Source organism: Marmota flaviventris, chromosome 7 (genome assembly GCF_047511675.1).
Source record: "Marmota flaviventris isolate mMarFla1 chromosome 7, mMarFla1.hap1, whole genome shotgun sequence".
In the NCBI taxonomy this organism is placed as follows: Eukaryota; Metazoa; Chordata; class Mammalia; order Rodentia; family Sciuridae; genus Marmota; species Marmota flaviventris.
The window spans coordinates 128,830,174-128,845,436 of record NC_092504.1 but is presented as its reverse complement, the minus strand read 5'-3'; the positions used below and the strand labels follow the sequence as shown (position 1 = coordinate 128,845,436).

General features: G+C 33.2%; 1 protein-coding gene across 3 annotated transcripts in view; it reads left to right on the top strand.

The window, feature by feature from the left end:
* The window catches only part of Naa15 (N-alpha-acetyltransferase 15, NatA auxiliary subunit), a 69,934-nt gene that overhangs the window by 26,087 nt on the left and 28,584 nt on the right, over window positions 1–15,263 (top strand). For 2 of the 3 annotated variants that reach the window (XM_027926631.2, XM_071614658.1), the window contains exons 5-12: window positions 689–823; window positions 1,958–2,111; window positions 7,425–7,544; window positions 9,011–9,106; window positions 9,243–9,349; window positions 10,612–10,684; window positions 13,265–13,434; window positions 14,674–14,826. In XM_027926631.2, the coding sequence (XP_027782432.1) occupies window positions 689–823; window positions 1,958–2,111; window positions 7,425–7,544; window positions 9,011–9,106; window positions 9,243–9,349; window positions 10,612–10,684; window positions 13,265–13,434; window positions 14,674–14,826 (1,008 nt within the window). Of the gene's footprint in view, window positions 1–688; window positions 824–1,957; window positions 2,112–7,424; window positions 7,545–9,010; window positions 9,107–9,242; window positions 9,350–10,611; window positions 10,685–12,378; window positions 12,474–13,264; window positions 13,435–14,673; window positions 14,827–15,263 lie in introns of those variants that run through there. The other variant, XR_011708034.1, reaches the window with a different exon arrangement.

The window sequence follows — 15,263 nt, the reverse complement described above, 5'->3', positions numbered from 1 at the left end:
TGGGAACTTTATTTTCTGAAGAATTTTTTTTTTAAAAGAGAGAGGGAGAGAGAGAGAATTTTTTAATATTTATTTTTTAGTTTTCGGCGGACACAGCATCTTTGTATGTGGTGCTGAGGATCGAACCCAGGCCGCACGCATGCCAGGCGAGTGCGCTACTGCTTGAGCCACATCCCCAGCCCTCTGAAGAATTTTTGAATAATTTTTTTCCTTTGTACTATTGTTATTATCCTGTCTTAGTTCTTGAAGTGGATAGATTTGGAAATAAAAAAGGATATCTGGTCTTTAATTTTTTTTGTTTTTTTAATCTGGTACTGGAGATTGAACCCAAGGGCACTTTATTACTGATCCACATCCTTAACCCTTTTTAAAAAATTTTGTGACAGGATCTCACTAAATTGCTGAGGCTAGCTTTGAATTTGTGATTCTTGTGCCTCAGTCTCCCAAATAGCTGAGATTATAAGTGTGTGCCACTGTGTGTGGCTCTTTTTTTAAAAAAAGTCATAGCCTGGAGGCTTCATAGTGCTTAGTTCAAAGCTATACAATATGGATGTTTCAAACTATTTTCTATCACCATTTCTAGCATTTTGTAGCAAAATACATAGTGTTGTGGGGTAAATTCATGTGGTCTTTTAAAGGTGCATCTATCTGAACTGTAAACCTAAGAAAAACTTTTTTCCCCTTGAAGGAAACACGGTATCAGTTACTTCAGCTTCGGCCTGCACAGAGAGCATCATGGATTGGTTATGCTATTGCTTACCATTTATTAGAAGATTATGAAATGGCAGCAAAGATTTTAGAAGAATTTAGGAAAACCCAACAGGTAATAACAAGAAAACAGTCACTAGTCTGATTCTAAATATAACTGAAAGAATTGTTTTTATTTTGAAATAGTTTTATACTTAGAGAAAAGTTGCAGGTATAATTCAAAGAACTTTATATAGAAGTTCATTCACATTATCTAATGCTAATATTTGATGAATTTACTTTTAAATCTCTGACCTGCATCTCTATTTGCATTTTCTTCCTTAAACATTTGAGAGTAATTACAGATAATTACAATTATCCCTCAGTGCTTCAGTGTGCCTTTCCCAGGAATAACTCTGTAATTATCAGTTCTGTAGGTACTTATGCAGAGATGGTTGGACATTAATTGTTATTATCTAAGTTATAGCCCATATTGAAAATTTACTGCTTGTCTTTTTGTATTCTTTCTACCAGTTTTTTCCTCATTCCCACTTTGGAATCATATCTGGCATCTAGTTATCATTTTTCTTCAGTCTCTTTAATCTGAAATAGTTTTAAAAATGTTCTTAGTATTTCATGACATTGATATTTTTGAAGAGTACAGGCAGTGCTTTTGTAGAATGTTCCTTACTTTGGGGTTTTTAAAAAATATTTTCTCATTAGAAATAATTATGCATTTTTGGTAGGAAACTTTAGACATAATAATGAATCCTTCTCTGTTGATCAGATTGAGAGACACATGACGGCTCTTTTTTCCATTTGATTTCTATGTTAAGGTGGTACCTGCAACTATAAAGTTGAGTTTTATCCTCTGTTTGAATTTATTAAACAATTTGAAACTGAATAGCTTTTTCTCATCAAACTTTCATCACTAATTTTATCATTTATTGGTTATGATTATTACCTGAATCAATTACTCTCTTACCTAGATTTATTATTAGGCATTTCTTGTTAAGATCTTTCCCCTCTTCCATATTTATTTAATGTACATAAGAACTAATAGATTGTTCTTTTTATTCAATTTATTATAAACTAATATTGTTTCTGTTTACTTAATTGCTTCATAGACAGATATTTTGAGTAATTTTTTAAAAATATGATTTATCAAATAGCTGTTGTCCTTTGACTTTTTATATTTTTGAGTATACAAATTATTTTCTAATAGGAAAACAAAATTCTTACTGTTAGTATTCCTTATGTCCATGTACAGACATCCCCTGATAAAGTGGATTATGAATATAGCGAACTCCTTTTATATCAAAATCAAGTTCTTCGGGAAGCAGGTCTCTATAGAGAAGCCTTGGAACATCTTTGTACCTATGAAAAGCAGATTTGTGATAAACTTGCTGTAGAAGAAACCAAAGGTATTTTTAAAAGAACATCATTTATTTTAATATTATGTCGAAGAGCAAGGCTGAATAGTCATCAGCTGATAGCTGAGTGTAGTTCAACTTTTTGATGATGTAAAATCTAATGATTGTGTACGTTAAATAATTTGTATGTGGTAAAATATATACTTAATGGATATCGTTAATATTGGGGAAATTGCAATTAAAAATTAGTTGAATGAAATAAATCAACAAAGCATCCATTTTTGTGTTTTACTGATGTTTTTGAGACAGGGTCTCCCTGTGTGGCCAACCTAGTTTCAAACTCCTGAGCTTAACTGATCTTCCAGCCTCATTGGGGTATAGCTGGTATCACAGGCATGCTCCACTCTCTTAAAGTATCTTTTCATAAATACAGAGATTCAAAATCATTACAGGGTTTAAACACAGAACATAGGAAGCAATTATAAGATACAGGATTAACTACCTTAGAAACAGCTTATTAGCAAAACTACAGTGGAGGTGGTGTGTGCCAGATTTCTTAATTGCCAGTAACACACATTGAAAAATTGGTATTCACTGAAATGTATATAGAACATTCCTGGGTGTCTTTATGGTTAATATGAATGTCTTTGAGGGAGTAAAAAGAACATTAATTCTGGAAGGAAAGGAAACAAGGTTTGGGTTTATATGTGTAGTTTGTGATGGAGGTGGGTCAATCCCTGAATAAATGGTTCCTATGCTGCTATTTATTAGAGGGTCAAGGAAAAAAAAGGAGGCCCACGTTTTTAGAAGTTGAAGACATGATTGAAAAATATGATAGAAGAATAAGTAATTGAAAAGACAAATATTTTTTAAAAAATTTTAAAATAATTTTTTTTATTCTAATTAGTTATACATGGCGGTAGAATGCATCTTGACACGTCATACATAAATGAAGTGTAACTTCTCATTCTCTGGTTGTATTTGATGTAGAGTTACACAGGTCATGTAATCATATAGGCACATAGAGCAATAATGTCTAATTCTACTATCCTTTCTACCCCCATAAATTTTTAAGAATACCATCTAAAGTGTTGCTTTGCCCTGGCTGTTTGGGGGAACTTATGCTTGCTGTTTTCACATTTCTTTGATTCACTTTGAAGTTAGACACTATAAAACTATAGAATCTATGTGCGTAGTAAGTATAGTCATTATTTGCTCACAGGTAAACTTTTGTCAGAGGGTAATGCTCCTGGCAAGAAAAACTGGACATCTAAAGCTCCTGAGTGAACTGTAGGTCCAGGATAGCCCACTTTAATTTGAATTGATCATCCGTTAGTTTTCTATGGGTTATAAAGGGAGGAGGTCTTTTGGGTATAGACCGAGGAGAGGGATAGCTGGATCAAATGGTGGTTCCATTCTCAATTTTCCAAGAAATCTCCATACTGCTTTCCATATTGGCTGCACCAGTTGGCTGGTGGGACTCCACTAGCAGTGTATGACTGTACCTTTTTCCCCACATCCTCACCAACAATCATTGTTGTTTGTCTTCATAATAGCTGCCATTCTGACTGGAGTGAGGTGAAATCTTAGAGTGGTTTGATTGCATTTCTCTAATTGCTAGTGATAATTAACATTTTTTAATATATTTGTTGATTGATTATATATCATCTGAGAAGTGTCTGTTCAGGTCCTTGGCCCATTTATTAATTGGGTTATTTGTTTTTTTGATGTTTAGCTTTTTGAGTTCTTTATATACCCTAGAGATTAGTATACCCGAAGGACTTAAAAACAGCATACTACAGGGACACAGCCACATCAGTGTTTATAGCAGCACAGTTCACAATAGCTAAACTGTGGAACCAACCTAGATGCCCTTCAGTAGATGAAAGGATATATATACATATATATACAATGGAACATTGTATATATATGTGTGTGTGTGTGTGTGTGTGTGTATACACACAATGGAACATCACTCAGCATATATATATATACAATGGAACATTACTCAGCAATAAAAGAATAAAATCATGGTATTTGCAGGTAAATGGATGGAGTTAGCGAATATAATACTAAGTGAAGTTAGCCAATCCCAAAAAACCAAATGCCAAATATTTTCTTTAATATAAAGTGGCTGATTCATAGTGGGATAGGGGGAGAGAGCATGGGAGGAATAGACGAACTCTAGATAGGGCAGAGGGGTTGGAGGGGAAGGGAGGGGCATAGGGTTATTAATGACAATGGACCGTGATGATCATTATTATGCAAAGTGCAGGTATGAAGACATGAATTGTATATAACCAGAGATATGAAAAATTGTGCTCGATATGTGTAATAAGAATTGCAATGCATTCCGCTGTCATATATAAAAATAAATAAACAAAATAAAGGAAGTCTGACATGATGGAAAGATCAGAAGTCTGGAAAAAATAGATCACAAGTTCTTTTTGTTGGTTACCAGGAACAAGGCTTGGACCTCAGTTTCTTAGTAGAAATACTTCATAGTTTTCAAGGTAATTTGAAGCATAATATTTTCTTCATTCCTGTTAATAATTTTATTATTGAGGAAGAATAGTAGATAGGTCAAATTAGATTCTGACTCAGAATTGACCCATGGATTTTAGCAGTTTGGAATTTGTTAGTGATCTTAACAAACACATAATCTGAACATTTGGGAGGAAGGTAATAAAAGCCCAAATATCAGATCTTTTCAAATGAAAGTGAGAGTAGAGGAATTGAAATTGTTAAGCACAAGTGACTCAGAAGGATTTGTTGTATAGGAAACAGTGGGGTGGTGTAGATGAAATATTGTAAGGATCTAAAGGTTTCTTTTTTGTAGCATGTATTTGTGCTGATTGGGAAATGAAACAAAAGAATACTTGATAATGTAGAGGGGATGTGATCTTGTAGATAATTTGAAAGATGAACTTTAGATAAAAGTACGTATGAATAGTTTATCCCTAGTAACAAAGATGGTTGTACATGGACAAGCACGTGTAGAAGTAGAGGTATTTGGGAGTTTTCTTATCATTGCTTCCATTTTCTACATGAAAGAGAAACAAGGCACTCAGCTTTTCCACAAAATATATGTTGTTAGGTTTTGGGACAGGTATATAAAGAGAAGGAAGCTGAAAGTGGACTTATTCTAGCTTCAAAGGCATTATTGTTAGTGGTGGTGATTGAGGGGAGAGAATGAGATGATAAAGATCACTTGGAACTTCCTGAAGTTGATGAGTGGGCAAAGATAGGTAAAATGTTTTATAGTTAATTCCTTTGTGTGTGTATGTATGCGTATGCACACGTGTGTGGAATTCAGGATTCAACCCAGAGCCTCGAATACACTAGGCAAGTACTCTACTGCTGAGCTATATCCCCACTCCTTATATAATTAATTCAGAGTTCCCTCCATACTAAAAAGGTGGGAGGAGTTTATGGGGAGGAAATGAGGGTGGATGCAATGTAGAGTAGTAAAATTGCAGGTTATTTTTTATGTTTTCAGTGAAGTTGATCTTTGATTAATATAGAGTAGACTTTGCCAGCTTGTATTGTTGATATTATGAGCTTGAGTTATTGGGGGTGGAGATTGCTTGTGTGCATTATAGATATTTAGCAGCATCCCTAGCTTCTTCCCTTTAGACCCATCACCCCAGTATGACAACCAAAATTTCTTTAGATAGTGCCAAAAGGTACCCTGGTTGAAAACCACTGGTATGGATGTTAGGGATATGAATTATTTTAGCTAAATTGCTTGGGTTCAAATTCTGGTTACCAATACTCTTTGAAATATCCTTCACAGGTTTACTTAAGTTCTCTGCTTTAAAAATGATGAAAAAAATAGTAACTTACTTCATAAAGTTCTGAGAATTTAATTAGTTAATATACAACATTTAAAATGCAAAGTGAATATTCAGTTTGTTTTTAATTACCTGATGGAAGTGAAGAATGGAAGGGTGAAATAATAGTTTGAAAATAATACCTTTGGTGAATGGAAGCTGATAAATAGTATGGGAAAGCAATCCTGAGTAGTGTCAGATGTTCATGTGACTTTGGAGCTCATGTATTTCCATTCCAACTATTGTCTCTCTTTATTCATCTAACTTGCTTCCTTCCATGAGAAATTGTTCAACAAACATTTGGAATTATCCAGTCTTTAGTGTGGTGTGAAGTAAATAATTGAAGCCTAGTTTTGAGATAGTTTTGATGCTTGTTACTGCTAATGTTATTCAGGGAATGATTTATTATAGCTGGGGGAAGGCAAGCATTGAGTCTATAATTTGCTAATATGCTTAAAGAAAAGGGAATGGTTTGGGATTGGAGTAAAATTAGATAAGAGAGAGATAGTTAAGCTTAAAGCAGGATGCTTATTTGGTTGTTGGAAGAGATAAAAATATAAAGACTAATGGGGCTTTTTTTGGTACCTGGGATTGAACCCAGAGATGCATAACCACTCTGAACCACATTCCCTTCTTTTAACTTATTTTTTATTTTTATTTTTTTTAATTTTGAGATAGGGTCTCACTAAGTTGCTTAGGGCATCATTAAGTTGATGAGGCTGGCCTTGAGCATGCAATCCTCTTGCCTCAGCCTCCTGGTCCACTGGGATTATAAGTGTGTACCACTGCTTCCAGCTAGGCCAGGTGATTTTGAGTGTGGTCAGGTTGTTATGGATTGCTACCATAGAATTGTTTTGTAGTTGATTAAGGGATCATGAGGACAGGGTATTAAATTGGGTTATTGATTTAGATGTCAAAGTTTTTTTTTTTTTTTTTTTTTAATTCTTTTAAAGTTGTAGATGGACGTTTATTTTATTTACTTATACATGGTGCAAGCATCAAACCCAGTGCCTCACACATGCTAGGCATGTGCTCTGCCCCTGAGCCACAGCCTCAAAGTTTTTCTTAAGATATTAGGAATAGTTGAGGAAGATGGTGGTTTGGTGATAGGTGTTCAGTTAACATGGGAATGTGGCCTGAGTTTGGACAGTCTTCCCTGAATAAATAGAGGATCTGAAGAAAATGGCATTTCTAGGGCTAGAATTGTAGCTCAGAGCGCTAGCCTAGCATGTGTGAGGCACTGGGTTTGATCCTCAGCACCACATAAAAATAAATAAAGTTGTAAAAAATATAATAACATTATTTTTAAAAATGGCATTTCTAAATAATGTAGACTTCTAAGAAGGAGATAATAAAATTACATGATAAATAGTCTTCTTGGAGGGAGATGGGACTTCCAGAAGGATAACAAATCTATCCATTTCTCAACATTGATTTATAATAAGGTTTTAAGAGAAATTTTGAGGAAAAGTTCAAAAAAAAATTTGAAGATTTTTCTTAGCTTTTTTTTTTTTTTTCCTTAAATAATCAGGGGAACTTCTGTTGCAATTGTGTCGCTTGGAAGATGCTGCTGATGTTTATAGAGGATTACAAGAGCGAAATCCTGAGAACTGGGCCTATTACAAAGGCTTAGAAAAAGCACTGAAGCCAGGTAGAGTTGTTAATACTAAGTTTTAATTGCTTCTTGTTAACGTACTAGAAAAATAACTGTTAAGAGTTGGTTCAAAAGTACATTGCATACTTCCATTTCATATGACAAATTGAGCATGTCCTAAAATCTTGTTTCTGCTACAAATTGATTGAAAACATCTCAATTTTAAAGAACTCACAAATGCACCGTAGCCTCAAAATCATGAAAGGGAATTTTTTTTTTTAATATATATATATTTTTAGTTGTAGATGGACACAATGCCTTTACTTTTATTTATTTGTTTTTGTGTGGTACTGAGGATTGAACCCAGTGCCTCTTGCATGCTAGGCAAGTGCTCCACCACTGAACTACAAACTCAGCCCTGAAATGGAAATTTCAGTTGACAGAAATGGAGATGTTTTCCTTAAGGAAAGATGCAAAGAAAGCATAATCTGTGTGGTAAACTGTGGCTACAACAGAAGAGCCTCCCAGTGTCATATGCATATAGCCATGCTGAATGAGCAGTATTGTTCCTTTGTAGAAAGACAGATAAAATTTCCATCACTCAGATAAACTTGGTTCCAGAAACCCTGTTTGTGGCCTCTCCCCCAACTTCCTCTTTCCCAAAATGGTGTCCACTTGTGGAGATAGGCCCAGAAACAAATAGGCAGGATTCCTAGCAAAATGATATAATATGAAGCTATTTCCCTCAAGTGAGCCATTCTTGTTACCATTGATGTATAGAAGAGAAACCTGACTACAGATACTTTGTAACAAAGATTCTCAGACTATCATGGGAACACCAGCACTGGATAGTAATTAACAGTGACTACAAAAGGGAGAGTAGAGATGGTGGAGGAATTTAAGATGAATAGAGGGCATTGCAGCCATGAAACATGAATAGTCATGTGAAAGTACTCATTAGGAATCTAGGAAATGAAAAGCCTATTAATTGAAATAAAAATCTTAATAGGCTGAATATAAGAGAGGTCACAGCTGAGAAAAAGTAGTGAAATGAAAGATTAAACTGAGGAAAGCCTATTTATGTTTGCACTGAGAGTAGACGAAAAAACATAAAATAAATAGGGAGAAATGTAAGAGAGGGGATTGGTCCAAAAGCTCTGGAGAGATCAAAGGAGAGCAGTTAGAGGGTTGAAGATAAACAGTGGAGAAGCAACGTTAGGGGGACACAGTAGTGAAACCTTTTCAGTACTAAGTAAAGCGCTCAGATTTTGAAAGCTTACCTAAGTGAGAATGGGATAAAGAAAATTATACTGTATAGTTCTAGGTATTTAAGATATGAAATAAATTACTGGATATAAATATTTTTAAATGATAATATATTTAGGTGGCAAGATTACAAATAAATTTTCTTCTCATCTTCAAATTGTCTTGTTACATATTTTAATTACTGTGAGAAACTTAAAATTTGCCATAAAAATGTGTAATTTATAATTACATACAAAATCAAGTTTTCTTTTTCACAGCTAATATGTTAGAACGGCTAAAAATATATGAGGAAGCCTGGACTAAATATCCCAGGGGACTGGTGCCAAGAAGGCTGCCATTAAACTTTTTATCTGGTAAGTTGAGAATAATGGCAAAGGCATGAAAATGCTGTTGGTTTTAAGCATGAGTATGTAAATGAAGATTAAGGTATGCTTTGTTAGAGTTGTGTCTCTGGGCAAATGTAAGCCAACAGGATTTTTCTCTTCCAAGGTGAAAAGTTTAAAGAATGTTTGGATAAGTTCCTAAGGATGAATTTCAGCAAAGGTTGTCCACCAGTCTTCAATACTTTGAGGTCCTTATACAAAGATAAAGAAAAGGTAAAATAAAATACAATGTTTTCTTTTAGTGTCATGTCTTTATTCAGTATTTACAATGATTGAGTCTTGATTATCCCTGTTGTGAATCTGCTATCAGTCTTCTTAGTTTGCAGTTTGAATGCCTCTGTGCCTTTTAATTCCTTTTTCTCTTTGGTAACTCAGTGCTTGTTTTCTTTCCTTTGTTTTTGCTAATAAGTTCATGAATCAGTGTGGGTTATAAAAAGTTGATAAAATAGTGATTTCTCCAACATTTTCTCTAATCCTTATTTATTTCAGAAGTCAGAAGTGATTTTTTTTTAAAACCTATTTTAGCTTAGTAATTTTCTGATTTTTATTTGGTAGAGGAAAAAAAATTGTCAGAAGAGTTATTTACTGTCCCCAGTGAGTTAACTTACTCTTTTCAGCACTGTGTTGTAAGATTCAAAATGCTTATTTAGAGGGTGTTTTAATCTTAATTTACATTAATTTGCTTGCAAGTGCAAGCAAAACATGTTAGTTGGATTAAAAACAAAATATATTGAAAAGAATCAGAGAAATGAAACAAATTAAATATGAATAACCATGTACTATAGCTTGCATTGCCAGTCTTTATTGAAAGACTGAAGTTATGGGCTTTATTAATTTTTCTCTTTTCCTTGCACAAATCAAGTCCATAAAAATGTAACCTTGTTCAGCTTAAAGAAGAGAATGAATGAAATAAGAATATTCAAGATCTCTCAGGAAGCCAGGAAAAGGTAGAACAGTCCAGACTCTGGAGAAATCACACCTGGATAGCCACTTGTTCTCCTGGGCCTCAGATGCCCCAGTGTTCTGTTTCACTTTCAACTAATGTTCTCTCCTGGATTATGAAAGTGACAGTTGAACACAACCATCTACTTATGGAAACTTCTCTTTTCACATACTGTTTAATTCTTGATTCTTAAAGAACAAATGTTACTCGTGGGTGTTATTTATGTGATTTGAGATAAAAATGATTCAAGATATAAATCATATACAGTGTTGCCTTTCCTGATTTCTGGTTCAGCTGATGCTTTATTTTCTACCAGGGAAAAGGAGTTTACCAATAAGTTTTTTTAAAAAAGTTAGAGCTTAATGTGTAGCTCACAAATATATTACTTACATTTTCAAATTTTTACTCAGAGGGTAAGATATTTATAAAGGTGAGTGTGTTTATTTAGTCTTCATTAGTAAATAGCAAATTTTTCATGAGTGGTAACCACGTATTTTTTCTATTAAAGTGTGCTTATGTGTTTATACTTTAGGTGGCAATCATAGAAGAATTAGTAGTAGGTTATGAAACCTCTCTAAAAAGCTGCCGTTTATTTAACCCCAATGGTAAGTGCCTAAGCTTTGCCTTTTAAAAACACCTTGAAATTCTTAATACATTATGAACTTCTTAATCAGAAGGTCAGTATTAATTATTTGTTGCAAACATGGTACATTACAATATTTTTCCTACTATAATGAAGAACCATTAATTTGTACATTGTGTAACGATATTTTGTTAGAAGAGATTCATATTAGTTTATTGGGAAAAGTTTATGTAAAATTTAAAACCTCAATAAAACTAGAGGTAATAATGTAAATGTCCTTTCTATACATCACTCAACTTCAGTAATTTTAAATTCATGTCCAAATGTATTCATCTTATTCATTTATAGTCTTACCTACTTCCTTCTGTTCTTATATTCTGAAATAAATCTGAAACTCACATTTCATTTGTGAATATTTCAGTATGTTTAAAGATAAAGAACTTAAAATATCCTGTAATTACTATTATCATGATTGAAAATTAATACTTTCACCCAGGTGCTGTGGCACATGCTTATAATCCCAGCAGCTCTGGAGACTGAGGCAGGTGGACTGCAAGTTCAAGGCCAACCTTGGCAAATTATCTCAAAAGAAAAAAAATAAAACGGGGCTAGTGTCAAAGCACCCCTGGGTAAATCCCCAGTACTATGAAAAAAAAAAAAAGAAATTAATGCTTTATTTACATAAACTATCCAGTCCATATTCACATTTCCCATTATATTTCTTTTTTCCATACTTTTTAAAGTTTGTCTGAATGTAGATCCAGATAAGGTTTATAATTTACTATAAATTTTTTGTGTTTTCTTAGTCTAGGTTTTGAATGTACCCCTACATTTTAGCACATTGTTCTTTTGTCCTCTGAATTTTCTGTAAGTTGGTGGTTGGATATAGAGTTGTCTAATATGGTAGCCATTAGCCACAGTGACTATTTGCACTTTTTAAAAATTAAACAAAATTCAGTTCCTCAGTAACAGTACATTTCAAGTGCTGTACAATAGATACTGCCTACCAAATTGGACAGGGCAGATATAAAACATTTCTGTTACTGCAGAACCTTCTAATACATAGGTCTGGCTTGAGGTTTGATTAGATGTGATATTCTATTATGGTTGTTTTGCTTTTATCTTTATTTTTTTTAAACATCAGAGGGGCAAGCCAAGATTATTTTATAGGTGGCGTATTCTTCCATCAGTAGGCATATCTTGTGATTAAAAGAGAAGTTTCATTTCTTTTCTGCTTACCTAGTATTTCAGATTGTATAGGAAAAGCATGATAATAACGTTTTTTTCTCATCTACCGTCTACCTTCTTTTTTTGGTTCTGTACCAATTTGGAAAAGAGTGAATTGGTTCAGTAGCATCTTTTGGAGATGGCAAATAAAAATTAAAAATTATGAACTTGTGGATTTTAAACACACTTGATATTTCCAATCTCAAGTGGTTTTGTCCTTCTCGTGCCATGGTAGTTTTGGTAGCTTTTTTGCTATTTGATGTGACAAGATACTGTAGTTTATCTTGTACACTGCCACTGAAGATCTGGAATCATTGTTTTTCCAGGACCTCTGGTTTCTATACTGTGAAAGCCCAATATGGAACCTGGGGTGTGCATTGCATAAGTTGGTCATTGTTTCTAAGTCTCAGGTTAATCTTAATAGTACTTTTTAAAAGGCGTTACCATGGTTTCATTGGTTAATCATCATGATGTTCCTTTGATTATCAGCAATTTCCTACATATTTTACAAATGTGGAAGAGGTTCAATGACATGCCCAAGAATATGCAGCACTTTTGTTGCAGATCTATCAGATCGGGAGTTGGTGAGTTCCACTCCTATTGTTTGTCCACTGAGCCATCTTGCTTTTAGTAGGAAGAAAATAAGCAGTATATTGCTTTATTTGAAAGCAAATAACAGTTCCCAAGTTTTAGAAATTTTGAGTTTAAAAAAAATTTTAGTGTGTAATTTAAATATACAACCCACACATTTTTGGGGGAGTATATTAAATCATGAACTAAAATATAAGGTTTTTTTAAACATGTTATCTCATTTTTGGATATAATTTTTATTCAGACTAAATAATTCATCTTTGTATGTTCAGTATAATATTAGGTTACTAAGAATACCACCAAAATTCAAAATAACTGCATCACAAACATACATACAGTTAAATGCATTAGATAGAAACTCAAGTAGTCTTTTTTGTTTTTTTAAACCTCATATTACTGGGGAATTTCTTTTGATTTCCCCCCCCCACCCTGCCTTAAAAGAGCATCCTGATCATTGCATTCTCTAGTTCTAGTACAATTTTGTCTCCCTTCACTCTTTTTTTTTTTTCTTTCTTAAGGCAGTTAGTTATATGATTAATCTTATTAGCCTTATTTGTTATGAAAAGTTCTTAAATGCAAAGCATTGTGCTAAAATATTGTGAGGATGTAGAACAGAAAACATGATCCCTTCCAAAGATTTTATATACCATGATGTAGTTTTGTACACAAACTACTTTCAAACTTCTTTCCTTATGAATATAGGGACCATTTTGAGGGGGGCACTCTTAACATGTGTAATACCTAATCATTTGAATTCTCTTCCCCTATTCCTCACTTTTTAAAGATGATGGAAAGGAGGAACCACCAACAACATTACTTTGGGTCCAGTACTACTTGGCACAACATTATGACAAAATTGGTCAGCCATCTATTGCTCTGGAATACATAAATACTGCTATTGAAAGTACACCTACATTGATAGAACTTTTTCTTGTGAAAGCTAAAATCTATAAGGTAAAAATCTTTCCTTTTTCCTTTAAGGTAATGATATTAGTCATAATTTTTTCTGTATTTTATAGATTCTAAATGTAAGAAAAATGACATCATACAAAACATGGAATAAGAAGTCTATTTCTTAGTGTGATTATGTTTATAATGTGGCCATGCTTTTTTGATCCTTCATCTATGTCTATATACATATACATACATAAGGCCATTCATATGTATTTTATAGGTATGTACTACATATGTGTGTGTATATATATTTCTCATTCACACATCTGGTTTATTCTCTTGGTTTGGGGGATTAAAAGTATATGTAATCCAAGGGTAATTTTATTTGCTAATAAAGTATGTGATTACAGCAACTGTTAATTATGGTCACCCCTCGGTATGTATAAATGAAGTGAAACAGTGAAGATTTTATTATGAATTCTACATATTATCTTTTCTGATTTGCCTTCTGGGCTCTGCTTATGAATTTTCAGTCTTATTATGATTAGCACCTTAAAGTTGGTTCTTCTTTCTATTGCAAATACAATTTCATAAATCAAAGTTTTTGAGAGTGGTTATAAACTAATAGTTTATTTAGCAGGAAATTAAGTAATTAATTGTAAATTGCTATTTTGGTGGGGGTAGGCAGTATTAGAAATCAAATACAGGGTCTTACACACTCTAGGCAAGCACTCTGCCATTACATGGTATTTCTAACCCTTTTAAAGCCCAGGTTTTGTTCATCAGGTTTTGTGGCTTTGCCAAATGGACTAGCTGGGTGGATTAGAATCAGGATCATTGGGAGAATGTCCATTAATGTTCTAAACAATAATGCTTATCTGTGGTTTCTTTGTTGTGGAAATTGGCTATTAATTTCCATCTTAGGACTTTTAAGTTGGTATATATAAATTTTTATTTGGTTTAAAGACTTTTATTAATATTTATTCTTAGATTTTGACAGCTATTTTTGAGTATTGCTATGTGCTAGGATCTATATATATAATGGGACTAACAGTAAATAAAATAGTTAAAACCAGACTCTCTGTCAGAGAGCATGCATTTTAGATGGCCAGAAAGATACTGGAACTTAGATTATGGAGGAAAACATGCTTGTATATTGAATAGCATCTTTTGAGCCGTGAAAATCTTTTGTTTTTTTCCTTCATTTGTTTATTTTCATTACTTATCAACAGGTAACAAATTACCTGCACAGTAAAATGAGTGTACTTATTGGTCTATTTTGCTTTTGTACCTTGTAAGCATGCTGGAAATATTAAAGAAGCTGCAAGGTGGATGGATGAAGCTCAGGCCTTGGACACAGCAGATAGATTCATCAACTCTAAGTGTGCAAAGTATATGCTAAAAGCCAATCTGATTAAAGAGGCTGAAGAAATGTGCTCAAAGTTTACAAGGGTTTGTACAACTTATGTTCTTATTTATGAATAAAGAGGACTTGAGCCAGTTTATATTCATACTGTCTCCTTTATAAATTTTGTTTTTAATATTTTCATCAGCAAAATAGTCCAGATTTTAATTAGATTATTATATTAGAAGACATTTAAAACAATGTCAGTATAAAACATTTTCTTTTTACATAGTTGTATGATGGATTTTTAAATTCTGGTTTATATTAGTATATATCTAGAGAAACTTTTTAGGGGTTAAGAGAATTAGTATCTATTGAATATTTGCTGTGTACTGGTGTTCTTTTTCTTATGCTAATCTCTGCTGCACAATTAAACCTTTTATTTAATCATTTGAAAATCTATTATTTTTAGTGATTAAAAAGTAATTTCATTTTCTTTCACATATGAACTATTCCTTTTTACCCTGAGATTTTGAGTATAGAT